Here is a 13,825-nt window from a genome sequence, read left to right as displayed (position 1 = left end):
CTGAAAGAAAAAGAAATTAAATTTTAGATGAAAATATACAGCTTCTAAATAAAATCAACTTCATTCATCATTAGACTCCAAAAGTAAATATCAAAGCCACTTAAAAAGTTAGAATCTAAACACAGGAGATGATGCGATGGTCTGGGCTCATAAAAATGCCTAATAATTTTTTACGGACGAATTTAATTTAGAATTTGTCTACTTTATTTTTTCTCACAGTGACTTAACATTTACTTACATAAAAAAATTGCCAAGTTTTTGGCATACAGCCTTATCACAATTATTCTGTCAATATTTCCTACCGAAATAAGAGCAGAATTTCGGGAGGGTCAATGTAAGAAATGTATGTTCTTATACTTATAAATCTCATTTTTATAACCGTGTTCGTGTGGATACTGTCGTTGGGTTGCTGAAAAATCTACTTTCATCTATGATGTTTTAAATGACCCTGGACAACCTGATGGCAAATGTTTACATTTCCCTGAATTCATTCTGCTTTATTCCTGCCCTGGGTTAAAGCCTCAAATGCACCGTGCCCCCATGCGTAGTACCTACATGACTCAGTACTTTGAGACATTTACGAGAATCATTTTTACGTCTTTCAAAAAGTCGGCGATCCGGCGCCAGTACGACCGACATAGTGAAAGTGTGGTTTTGAAATGAATTCGAAATGAATTATAAAGATTAAGTTTATTTATGGTTCATTTATTCAAGTTCAAGTTCATTTATATTAAAATATCACAGAAAAAAAAGTTCAGCAACACAACAACAGTGTGGATTTACCTAAAAATAGATTCACCTAAAAATAGATTTACGAATAGAATTCTGACCCTAATTTAATAGATATTATTTGGGGAATAATTGTGTTAAGGGTATATGCAAACTATAGGAAGTCCGAAAGCTTGGAACTAGTTGAAGACAAACAATGTGGAAAACTAGACTGCCATAGTAACGTTAATTAATTATGGCCATAGTAACGTTAATTTATCAAGCTACAGGCATGATAAAAACCATTAAAAATGTGCAAAATTCATTTTTTACAATCACAAACAAATTCCCTGTACTGACCTAAAGCATATGTTTTGAAAATAGTTCCATAATACGAAAATTAGGTGTGTGTGGATGTAGAAAATAGTCGAAGTGTACAAGGTATTGTGCATAAGAATAGGCGAACTAAGTATGAAATTAAAAGTAACGCTCAAGATGAGACGTTTTCATGTGGGAACTGACTCAATGCGATTGATGGCTAAATGCTAACAATAATTAAGATTAGCATTTTGTTTTTTCAGATGTTCACAACTCGGCCGTTCACAACAGTTATCAACTCGTACGACTTAACAACATGCCCGTCATGGGTTCAAGCCCCGAATAGCCCGTGCCCCCATACGTAGGACTGATTGTTCTGCTATGGTAACAATAAGTCACTGAAAGCCAAGCTCACTTCACTAGTGGGTACAGGCAGGCCTTGACCGTCAGCGGTTGTTGTGCCAAAGAAGAAGAAGAAGAAGATGTTCACAACTTTCGGAACAATTTGAACAAAGAAAGCCAGACTGAAACGTTAACATCTTTGTTGCAAAAAGGGCCCATTTGACCTGGCTTTATTAAATCACCCGTACATTGCTCACGATCACGATCGTTTCACTGAGGCCTGTTTCGGTTTCCGGCCTGGTCGTCCTCTTGCCGGCGCTACTCCAACGAACGCACCGACACCACTCTTCAACTTCCCCGCCGTGCCCACGCTCATCTTACGCTCGTGGACTTTCCGGTGCTTGGCTAAATGGTCCGATCGGGAGAAACACTTTGGGCAGTACTCACACCGGTACGGTTTCACACCCGAATGGGACCGGAAGTGACGCGACAGTTCGTCCGACCGCGAAAACCGCCACTGACATCCTGGCCATTTGCAGTGATACGGCTTATCGCCTACGTGCCGGCGGAGATGGGCTTTCAAATGCACCGGTTTGGCGTACACTTTGCGGCAACTTTCAAACGGACAAACGAACGTCCCGGTCGAGTCGGGTTCGGCTTCACACGGTTGCTGTACGCTGGACGACACGGCCGCGGGTAGTGTTAGGGACACGACCTCCGATTGCGTGATTTCACCGGTTGCGGGTGCCACTTTATCTTCATGTGGATCCGATTGTCGGATAAACGCTTCACAGGAATCATCACAGAGGTAAGTGTTTTCCGGCAGTCGTAGCTCGTTTTCCCACAGTTGACTAAAATTTACGCAATTGTACTCGAGAATGAAATCTTCTACGTTCAGCTCCAGCTCCAGCCCATCCACTTCGCCCCCATTGGGCGTAGGCAGAAGTTCAAGTGAGTTTAGCGACGGTAGATCGATTGTTGCTGGACAAGGATGCACTGTATCTTCTTTGAGCTCGGAGGTTTGGGTCGTGGGGCACGTTAGTTCCGCTAGGGCCAACGCAATGTCTCGATCGTCCTGCAGCTCGGTGTACAGATGGTAGAATCCGTTGGCCAGGAAATCGTCCGACGATTGTTCGAAGCTGCCCAAATCCATGATCGCCTCGATCCGATCGGTGTCGATCATTGCAACAAACTGAACCGCGCGCCGTATCACGGCTTCCCGGGACCGGTCATTTTTCCGCCAGCAACGATGCTGTTGATGCATGAAAGATGATACGGCGCGAAGCACTTTGGTGATATTGGGGCGGCGCTGGCAACTACTACACGACCACACAACCCCGGCTGACGGATTTCCCCGGGATCATCGCGACCCTGTAGACACGAGATGTATGTGTTTGGCTGGCTGGCTGGCTGGCGGCTGAGATAAAGGCTGATAAAATGTCGCACGCGTTGGTCAATGAAGACACTGAATGCCTGGCATTGGCTCTGGCCATCATTGACGTCGAGCATTCTCCTCTAGAGCCATCTGGTTGGCGTTGATACTGAGAAAGTGAGTTTGCTTCGGAGCGCGGCGGAGGCTACGGCGAACTCATTAGTGTCAAATGACAATAAGAATTTTCCCCCTGTTTCACAAACCACAGAATGCAGAAAATTAGGCTCGACCAACGTGTTGCATGGTGATAGGTAATGCATCGTCATAACACTATTTATCAGTAATTTGTCGCCTTGTAGCAAAGCATATTATCCCGCAACAATAGTGCCCAACTGTTCTTCCGTTCTATCAATTGCTCATCAATCAGTTTCAACTAGAGACGCTACACCGGACGTTTTGTGGTATGATATGGTCATATTTACAGACAGACAGCAAAAACCAGATGTCCTCCCGTTTTATCATCACCCGTCGATGCAGTCATCAGCCTAATGACTTGTCTCTGGGGAGCGGGTTTCTTTGCCGTTGTTTTCTAAATTCTTGTTTTGCTCTGCTTCCCGATAACTGCTTGCCGTTAACACGCACTCATCTGTTCGTCATCGTTTAATACGAGTATTCAAATATTATTGTACAAACGATCAGCGCATTAATTGCAGAGTTTCAGCAATTTTAATAACACTTTAAATATGTCAGCTCAAAGCGATGGAGCGACCAAGGAGACCATTTAGATAAGTGCAGAAATATTAGCAGGAAGCACATCTTAAAGCGGACAAATTCTGTTGAAAACTCACTTGGACGATATTCGTCTAGTGGTTTGGTGGCTCTGGGTTCTTCGTCCACAACTTGGGAGACAACTTGCCAATCCTTCCTGCTAGTGCTCCTCGCTGGCTCGCGAGTCTATTGAGATGGAAGGGGGGTCGTTCCCTTGTTGAGATTCGAACGGAAAGCGAAATCCTCAACATTCTATTTAGGAACATTCGAAACAGTTTCAACGTTCTTATTTCATCAATTCTCCAATAAAAAAAACCCATTTCTTTTTATCTTATAGGTTTTTATCACCTATGAAGTGTGGGGTCTGTTTTATTTTATTATTGACAGTTTGTCCGAAATAGATTAAAAACAAAAATTTGCTATGTTTTTGTCGTTTTGTTCTTTTCTTTTAGGGTTTCTCTTTAAAAATTCCAATGAAATCCTAAAGATCCTTCATTCTCATTTGCATGTCTATTTATTTCTATCTATCTTCTGTTCTTTTTGCTTTGGCAGGTTTTCTTAAATACCGAAATTTGACTGCATACCTTCTACATTCGATTTGATTTTCTATCATTTTGCTTTGGTTTAAAAGATTACGAGACATGTACTTTTGTTGTCACGCTTTAATGGATTTCTTTTGACTACCATGACTTAGGTTCTAGAGTGGCTTTACTTTTTTTTTATTATTATTTTATTTATATTATTTGTCATGCTGTTTATGTCGGTGTTTTCGTTGGCCGATTGTACAATGATTTCCTTATATTTTTTCTTGTAATATATATCTTTGGTATGAGTGATTTATGATTTTGGTATGAATGAATATAATATCACTATAATATCATGTACAGGCGGTCCCCGAGATACACGGTTATTGGGGACCGAAAACGGCCGCAAAATACCGCGTATCTCGAATTTCCGCGTAAGTCGAATCTCGTGATTTCCAGCCAAAATATCACTAATTTTCGTGCAATTTTGCAAGTAGGGGGTGGTTTTAGCCACCAAATTAATTATTTGATATGTTTCTAATGAATTGAACGGTTTTAAACCTTTTTAAATGGCATTTTACATTCGGTCAACACGGAAATTATTTGGTATTTCACAATGGATGTGTCAAATCAGTACAATTTGCTCCAAGAACTGTCAAATTTTGAAAACCGCGTATCTCCGAATCCGCGTATAAGAGGTACCGTGTATCTCGGGGACCGCCTGTATTTTTCTGTGAATAAATTACTCTGAGTCCACTATTGTCAATGTGCATGTCAGAGACTTGTCTTATTATGTGAGGAGCAATTGTTATTGATGTGATCGTCAGATCAATGGCTGTGTTTCTTTTTTTGATGAGATCGGGATGAATATACGTGTGTTCTTTTTTATGTATCATAGTGAAATTAGTATCGTGTATAATTTTTAGTACGTTATTACTTTTCCCATCATTGGTAATGGTTGCCCCTCTCGACGTGATGGGCATTAAAATCTCCCATCATACATGCTTCTATTTTGCGTAATGTCCTACGCGGACATGCCGTCTACACAGGATTTCGAGACTTCATCATTAATACATTCGAGTATTTTTAAGCGTTGTGATGAGAAGGGTATCGTTTGATATTCCGTTATTGTCTTTACGGGTACGGTTTGTTTCGGAGCCACACGAGCTTTTTCCAGCGACCAGTCGTACCACGTTATTTTCTTTGAAGCAGGATCGAAGATCAAGCCGCAAATGCCTGATCTGATGCATCGACAAATGTATGTATCTCCAGTGGTACTTGATGGCTGATTAATAACGGCATAGCAAATTGGTAGATCCTTGGCACCTTCCACCATGGTTATCCATTCTCTCCATTGCTCGTACAGTGAATCGGAAATTTCTGTATCCTAATCGCTTGAAGAAACGTGTACAGCTTGCATCAGGATCCGTTCATGGATTGTTAGGTAACTGATCAGCCCAAGTGGATCGTACGTTCTCATGACCGCACTTAACACCTCTCGTTTCGCAAGCTTCTTATCGTTTCCGATTTCTGATGATATTTCTTTTAAGTTAATCTTATAGCCGAAACTGTCTGCAACCGTATCCCATTGCACACCGAGGATTTTCTCCACGTTCGATTGCTTCTCATCCATTGATAAAGGTTCAGGACGTTGTTATGCTTCTAGACGACCCAAAAAATCTTCTGCGTCAATTTTTTGCGACACTTTCTCTCTGTCAAACCGTCCTTGTTTTAGCACGAATGTATGGCTTACTTTGATCGTAATGTCGCGAAACACGAGCGTTGCCTTTCTGTGAAAATTTCACAAACCCGCGACAATCACGGCATGATACTCCTCAAAAGTTTTATTTGCTCACTTCATCAACGTAGGCTTTCGAATTAGTTGCTTCTCCATACTTTTCAACCGAGTTAAAGTGTTGTTGGAACTGTTCGGAAATTGCGGATCGTTACTTTTCCACAATAGTCCAATTGATGGTGATTCATTATCGGATTTCTTGACACGTTATTTTCATTATTATGCGGTTGATTCCATTGCCTTTGAACTGGATTGCGTTGTTCGTTTTCTCGTTTTCTCGATTTCTCGGTTCTGGACGGTTGTTTCAGGTAGGTACAGCATGACGTTGTTCTCCCTGTCGTGGGCAGCCGTGCCGACCCCTGGACTTACCGTGGCAGTTGCGCTGCCACCGGTCAACGTCCAGGAGGACGACAGTGTGTCACGCACACTGTCGCACACATTAAGCGCAAGGCTTAGAGTGTGCCGAGCGCCGCACGATTAGAGTGTGTTAGCGAGCCGATCGAGCAGGAGCTCTCGGCAGGGACGCTCGGTGCGGCTGGTGCACAGCCGCCGCACTTGTGATTTTAAAGTGTATTTTTTGTGTCATTTATGTTCTATTTATTATTGTACGTTATAAGTGTTTGAATAAAGCAAAAGTATCAAACACAACACTCCCGGCTGATGGTTTCGCGAATCTTGTATTCCTACTCTTATAATGGTTTTTGCGATAGGTTTCAACCATTCATTGAGATCTTTCAAGATAACTATTTGGTCGCCGTTCTCTTCATTATATTCTGACCATTGGTACTGAAATGTCATCGGCAGTTTTTCAACGATCTCGTTAACCGATCGCGAATCGTTTAAATATTCGCCATGGGTTAAATTAGTCACGTTAACTACCAGATTTTCCACGGATTCTAAAAGATACGAAATCTGCTAAAGGGGCCCTTTTCGTTGTAAGTTCGTAGGCTGAAATTTCAGCCCGTCAGCTGTTTGCATTGTATAGCAGGTGGGCATATCCCAAGGTGTATGAATTTAGAAGGCAAATTTTTTATCACTTCTGCTTCTGAATGAGTCAAAAAGTGATATTCAAATTTGCTAATAAAAAACATGCTATGAGACCACCTGAACTACATACACATCTAGATTCCACCGTATGATTCTAGATTCCACCACGTGATCTCTTTAATGCACCTTGGGGTAAATGTAAACAACACCGTGTTTTCGAGCAGGTACTCGAATCTAATTCTAGCTTTGAGGCTAGAATAATCTAAACTGAAAATTGCAGGCTAGTTTTTTGTGTGGTTTTGTATGGAGTGTTTACATGAGTTCAGCCTCCAACCCAAGTAGCCTTAAGAAACTCTATTTGATTATTAACAGTTTTTTTAAGGCCTTAAAAATCAAATAGAGTTTCTTAATAGAATATGACATTTGCCAGCGTTACAGCATAACGATGTATTCCGTTACCCTCGTTTTTTTTTATTCGGGTCAATATAACACACAGTGTTTTTCAAATTTTATCTACACCATTTCCAATTTATTCAATATTCGAAAAATCATTTTCTTATTTATATAATAATGCGTATTTATTTTCACACCAAAATATTTGTGTTGCTTAACTGTACGAAAACTATGTGTTTTCTTTTATTCCTCTACTTGAATCTGCGGTAATAATAAAAAAAAAATAAAAATTAAAAAAAAATCATAGTTTTTAAGTAATACATGTGAAGAGTTTGATAAAGGGTACAGGCGGTCCCCGAGATACACGGTTAATGGGGACCGAAAACGGCCGCAAAATACCGCGTATCTCGAATTTCCGCGTAAGTCGAATCTCGTGATTTCCAGCTAAAATATCACAAATTTTCGTGTAATTTTGCAAGTAGGGGGCGGTTTTAGTCATTTTATGAATTATTTGATATGATCCTGACTGAATATAACAGTTTTAAACATTTTTAAAAAGTTTTTAACATTGGATCGAAACGGAAATTATTTGGCAATTTACAATTGATGTGTCAAAACAGTACAATTTTCTCAAAGAACTGTCAAATTTAGAAAACCGTGTATCTCCGAATCCGCGTATAAGAGGTACCGTGTATCTCGGGGACCACCTGTATGCAATATTAGCAAATGAGAAAAATCTTCATAAAAATATTTATTTTCTTGGGCAAAATAATATGCTCTTGATGACGATCATTTTTGAGACATACTGTACACGGTCACGTACATGGCGCCTCCATTTCTTATGTCAAAAAGTTCGTCAAGCTTCCTGTGTGTAGCTTGTGTGTAGATGGCAACAAAACCAAGCGTCTGCGACAATATCTATCAGCTATTGTTTAATTTGTGTATCATCGTGCTTTTACAACAGGTCATTGTATCGATATTACCATTCTCTTCACATGAGCTACATAAGTTTTATATTTCGCAGCATTTTCGATTCCGATAGCGTTTGGACATCATGTTTTCCGTACACGGCAGCAGCTGACCTCCACGATGAAGATTGACGAAATCCGCGTAATGAAAGAAAATTGTGTGATGCGGTTACCTAGTGAAATTGTGTTTTTATTCAATAAACGAATAAGTGTTTTATTTATTAATTTATTTCACGAAAATATAAGCACATTAAGCTTAACGAAGACCTTGCATGTCCCTAACGAAAGAGAAAGAAAAATACAGCCATCTCTGTCGATTTTTTCGTTAATTTTGATCTTTTTCGTTAAAAATACCGGTTAAATTTTAAGATTTAACGAAACATTGACGAAGAAAGGAAAGCGTTACGCAGTGTTTTAAGCCCTGGAATTACTGCTGTATGGAAAGCTAAAAGTAATACTTTTAGGCATACTTTTAACGGTTTCTTAACAGGATTGTGCTACTTGGGAACTGTCAAACTCCATACAAAAAACTGACTAGAATCGTGAAGGGCCCCAATGTCTCTAAACTTGGACTTTCTAAATATCCTTAAGAAGATCCTTATATAGAAGATCCCGTAAATTTCGTTCAAACGCTCGATGATAGCCGCCATGTATGCTTCGCGATTTCCGAACTTTTTTTTATTGTTCGAAATTGATGGATTTGTCATTATCACATTAAATAATAAATATTAAGACATGATCAATATGCTCATCCACGCCTATTAAAACAGGTGTGAAACAAAAATACTGCTTGGGTTTGAGATAAATAGTCGTTACGCGTATTGCTAACGTAACGTAGAGGCTCCATGCCTTACATTTATGCTACACACTGTAGCAGTAATCTGTCAGTCGGGTATTACCACAGTATAGTTGCTGTTGTTCATTCTCCGGCGCACAATAGCCACAGTTCACCACTACTCTTTGCACGCGTCTGTTGCTCTTCAATTTTCAATCAACAATTGAATCTGTGACCATCAACCTTTGAAAACAAAGCAAAGGGTGTCGCTTCGTGAACGGTGAAATTACAGTGATAATGGATATCGTGCATCCGTTCGGTGTTCCCCGCGAGGGAGGCCAGTCGTCCAGCAGCCAGCCCTATTACCCCGGGGCTCCCCTTTTTCCCGCACACACCTACAACGCCAATAGGAGCAGTACGAACGGCGGCACGGCCGGCAGCATCTTCGGAGGAGGCATATCATCCGGCCAAACCACCCACAACACCATGGCCAACGAAATGATGGACACCGTCCCCGTCCTCATAAGCACACCCAACACCACCACCTCCTCCTCTGTTGTCGCCAACAACCAACTCCAGCTGAAACCGGTTCTCGGTAAGCTGAATAGAAAAGCGGCCAAGGGAGGAGGAAGTCAGTGGTGCAAGCTGGCCCATCGGGCGCAACCCATGAGCGCATTCGACGCGCTGTGCAATCTTTGCGGCGCGAACAGCTCGGAATTCAACGTCCGCACCAACGGGCACGAGACGATGGTGCAAACCATCTTCAACGCGATGCAGTACCAAGCGGTGGCACCAAACGAATTCCTTGCCAAGGAAAAGGTGTCCGAGGAGGTGCTGCGTGACATTTATTTGCCGCGGCTGGCAGCCCACAAGGATCAATCGGAGACGGGCGCGATGATGGATACGTCCACGCAAAACGGTATGGAGGCAGAGGAGGACCCGGATGCTAAGACAACACTGTTGTTGGCGCAGAACCTGGTCTCGTTTGCGCTGTACAAACTGTTTGCCAAATGGAACGTGCAGCCAAAGCCGACAAAGGTGAAGGAACAACCATCGAAAAATGGTGTGATCAGGTGCCGGGAGCAACTGCCGGTCAATCCAACCAGCCACCATCCGGCGACGCTACTGTCGATCATGGTAACACCCGTATCGTTTGAGGATGTCGGCGAAACCGTCGTGAGTCCGGCACGGACGAACTTTGTGGCCCGGGTGACGGTAGGCGAACAATCGTTCACTGGCACGGGGCAATCGAAAAAGGTGGCCCGTAAGATGGCAGCATCGGAAGCGTGCAAGGCACTGTTTGGCGTAAACTACGGTGTTCTTCAGGGTTAGAGGGTGACCAATCATTGATGAAGCATAATGAACTGTTTTGCCGCAAAAAGTATGCGCGCACTGTTATTCGTTGAACAGCGAAGTAAAACAAAAGTGGAATTGAATTTGAATAAAACTGAACTACGCCTAACAAAAGCTGTTTCGGAAAGTGTACTTAAAACAGGAGCAGACTTGCAAAACAAAACGAAAGAAAGGCAAATTGGCGAAATATGCGTAACATTCATGGGCAATGCCCGACATTGGCGTCAGGCAGATACGATGATTTTTTATCCAGTGCTTTTAAAACTTTCAAACCAACAGTAGATCAATTGTTCTGGAACGCTCCTGGGGTTAGCTGAATTATCTCTTTTTCGTTATACATTTTTAGGGAAGTACACTACTGGTGAAATGTGTTTTATAGCAGGGAGTGAAGCATGCCGCTGTAAGGAGGTCTTGCAGGAGATCCAATGGTGAATGCAAAGCGCATTCTAACATGTTGCAAGTTGTTGGTGCCCAAAAACAAAGTACAATGTCTCCAACGAAAGACAAACAAACAAAATTGATTTTTATGGTTTTTTGGCAATCATTGCGAATGAAATATCGTGTAGCTTCGTATTAAGGACTTGTGATGTGCTCTATGGAGCGCACCCACGACTCCGATCCGACTCCGACTATTGTTAGTCCGATTCCGACTCCGGCAAAAAGGCACCACTAGATCCGCCCGGAGTCGGAGTCATCTGGAGTCGCCCGGAGTCGTCCGGAGTCGTCCGGAGTCGTTTGGAGTCGTTTGGAGTCTTTGGAGTCGTTTGGAGTCGTCCGGAGTCGTCCGGAGTCGTCCGGAGTCGTCCGGAGTTGTTCGGAGTCGTTTGGAGTCGTTCGGAGTCGTCCGGAGTCGCCCGGAGTCGCCCGGAGTCGCCCGGAGCCGTCTGGAGTCGTTGGGAGTCGGCTGGAGTCGTCCGGAGTCGTCCGGAGTCGTCCGGAGTCGTCCGGAGTCATCCGGAGTCGGTGTCGTTTGGAGTCGTCTTGAGTCGTCCGGAGTCATTTGGAGTCGTCCGGAGTCGTCCGGAGTCGCCCGGAGTTGTTCGGAGTCGTTTGGAGTCGTTCGGAGTCGTCCGGAGTCGCCCGGAGTCGCCCGGAGTTGTTCGGAGTCGTTTGGAGTCGTTCGGAGTCGTCCGGAGTCGTCCGGAGTCGTCCAGAGTCGCCCGGAGTCGTCCGGAGTCGTCCGGAGTCGTCCGGAGCCGTCTGGAGTCGTTGGGAGTCGGCTGGAGTCGTCCGGAGTCGCCCGGAGTCGTCCGGAGTCGCCCGGAGTCGTCCGGAGTCGTTTGGAGTCGTTCAGAGTCGTCCGGAGTCGTCCGGAGTCGTCTTGAGTCGTCCGGAGTCGTTCGGAGTCGTCCGGAGTCGTCCGGAGTCGTTTGGAGTCGGAGTCGTCCGGAGTCGTCTGGAGTCATCCAGAGTCGTCCAGAGTCGTCCGGAGTCGTCCGGAGTCGGTGTCGTTTGGAGTCGTCTTGAGTCGTCCGGAGTCATTTGGAGTCGTCCGGAGTCGCCCGGAGTCGCCCGGAGTTGCTCGGAGTTGTTCGGAGTCGTTTGGAGTCGTTCGGAGTCGTCCGGAGTCGTTCGGAGTCGCCCGGAGTCGCCCGGAGTCTTCCAGAGTCGCCCAGAGTCCAAACGGAGTCGTCCGGAGTCGTACGGAGCCGTCCAGAGTCGTCCGGAGTCGCCCGGAGTCGTCCGGAGTCGTCCGGAGCCGTCTGGAGTCGTTGGGAGTCGGCTGGAGTCGTCCGGAGTCGTCCGGAGTCGTCCGGAGTCGTCCGAAGACGTCTGGAGTCGTTTGGATTCGTCCAGAGTCGTCCAGAGTTGTTCGGAGTTGTTCGGAGTCGTTTGGAGTCGTTCGGAGTCGTTCGGAGTCGTCCGGAGTCGTTTGGAGTCGCCCGGAGTCGTCCGGAGTCGTCCAGAGTCGTCCGGAGCCGTCTGGAGTCGTTGGGAGTCGGCTGGAGTCGTCCGGAGTCGCCCGGAGTCGTCCGGAGTCGTCCGAAGACGTCTGGAGTCGTTTGGATTCGTCCAGAGTCGTCCAGAGTTGTTCGGAGTTGTTCGGAGTCGTTTGGAGTCGTTCGGAGTCGTTCGGAGTCGTCCGGAGTCGTCTTGAGTCGTCCAGAGTCGTTCGGAGTCGTCCGGAGTCGTCCGGAGTCGTTCGGAGTCGGAGTCGTCCGGAGTCGTCTGGAGTCATCCAGAGTCGTCCAGAGTCGTCCGGAGTCGGTGTCGTTTGGAGTCGTCTTGAGTCGTCCGAAGTCATTTGGAGTCGTCCGGAGTCGCCCGGAGTCGCCCGGAGTTGCTCGGAGTTGTTCGGAGTCGTTTGGAGTCGTTCGGAGTCGTCCGGAGTCGTTCGGAGTCGCCCGGAGTCGCCCGGAGTCTTCCAGAGTCGCCCAGAGTCCAAACGGAGTCGTCCGGAGTCGTACGGAGCCGTCCAGAGTCGTCCGGAGTCGCCCGGAGTCGTCCGGAGTCGTCCGGAGCCGTCTGGAGTCGTTGGGAGTCGGCTGGAGTCGTCCGGAGTCGCCGGAGTCGTCCGGAGTCGTCCGGAGTCTTCCGGAGACGTCTGGAGTCGTTTGGATTCGTTCAGAGTCGTCCGGAGTCGTCCGGAGTCGTCTTGAGTTGTCCGGAGTCGTTCGGAGTCGTCCGGAGTCGTTCGGAGTCGGAGTCGTCCGGAGTCGTCTGGAGTCATCCAGAGTCGTCCAGAGTCGTCCGGAGTCGTCCGGAGACGACCGGAGTCGTCCAGAGTCGGTGTCGTTTGGAGTCGTCTTGAGTCGTCCGGAGTCATTTGGAGTCGTCCGGAGTCGCCTGGAGTCGCCCGGAGTTGTTCGGAGTCGTTTGGAGTCGTTCGGAGTAGTCCAGAGTCGCCTGGAGTCGCCCGGAGCCGTCTGGAGTCGTTGGGAGTCGGCTGGAGTCGCCCGGAGTCGTCCGGAGTCGTCCGGAGTTGTCCTGAGACGTCTGGAGTCGTTTGGAGTCGGAGTTGGCTGGAGTCTTCTAGAGTCGTCCGGATTCGTCCGGAGTCGTCCGGAGTCGTCCGGAGTCGTCCGGAGTCGTTTGAAGTCGGAGTCGGCTGGAGTCGTCTGGAGTCGTCCAGAGTCGGAGTCGTTTGGAGTGGGAGTCGGAGTCGTCCGGAGTCGTTCGGAGTCGGAGTCGTCCGGAGTCGTCTGGAGTCATCCAGAGTCGTCCAGAGTCGTCCGGAGTCGTCCGGAGTCGGTGTCGTTTGGAGTCGTCTTGAGTCGTCCGGAGTCATTTGGAGTCGTCCGGAGTCGCCCGGAGTCGCCCGGAGTTGTTCGGAGTTGTTCGGAGTCGTTTGGAGTCGTTCGGAGTCGTCCGGAGTCGTTCGGAGTCGCCCGGAGTCGCCCGGAGTCTTCCAGAGTCGCCCAGAGTCCAAACGGAGGCGTCCGGAGTCGTACGGAGCCGTCCAGAGTCGTCCGGAGTCGCCCGGAGTCGTCCGGAGTCGTCCGGAGCCGTCCGGAGTCGTCCGGAGTCGTCCGGAGACGTCTGGAGTCGTTTGGATTCGTTCAGAGTCGTCCGGAGTCGTCC

General features: G+C 46.3%; 2 protein-coding genes across 2 annotated transcripts; one reads left to right on the top strand and one right to left on the bottom strand.

Moving 5' to 3' along the window:
• Positions 1–996: 996 nt before the first annotated feature.
• Positions 997–3,585, bottom strand: LOC3290994 (Kruppel-like factor 1). The gene has a single exon (XM_562810.5). The coding sequence runs from the start codon at positions 2,630–2,632 to the stop codon at positions 1,628–1,630; it is 1,005 nt and encodes a 334-aa protein (XP_562810.5). The 5' UTR covers positions 2,633–3,585; the 3' UTR covers positions 997–1,627.
• A 5,490-nt stretch (positions 3,586–9,075) lies between these two features.
• On the top strand, positions 9,076–10,417 carry LOC4577206 (uncharacterized). The gene has a single exon (XM_001230900.3). It carries the CDS (start codon positions 9,248–9,250, stop codon positions 10,280–10,282), a length of 1,035 nt encoding a protein of 344 aa, XP_001230901.1. The 5' UTR covers positions 9,076–9,247; the 3' UTR covers positions 10,283–10,417.
• Positions 10,418–13,825: the final 3,408 nt, after the last annotated feature.

This window comes from Anopheles gambiae, chromosome 2 (genome assembly GCF_943734735.2).
Source record: "Anopheles gambiae chromosome 2, idAnoGambNW_F1_1, whole genome shotgun sequence".
NCBI lineage: Eukaryota > Metazoa > Arthropoda > Insecta > Diptera > Culicidae > Anopheles > Anopheles gambiae.
The sequence above is the reverse complement of the archived record's forward strand: the minus strand, read 5'-3'. Positions and strand labels throughout refer to the sequence as shown.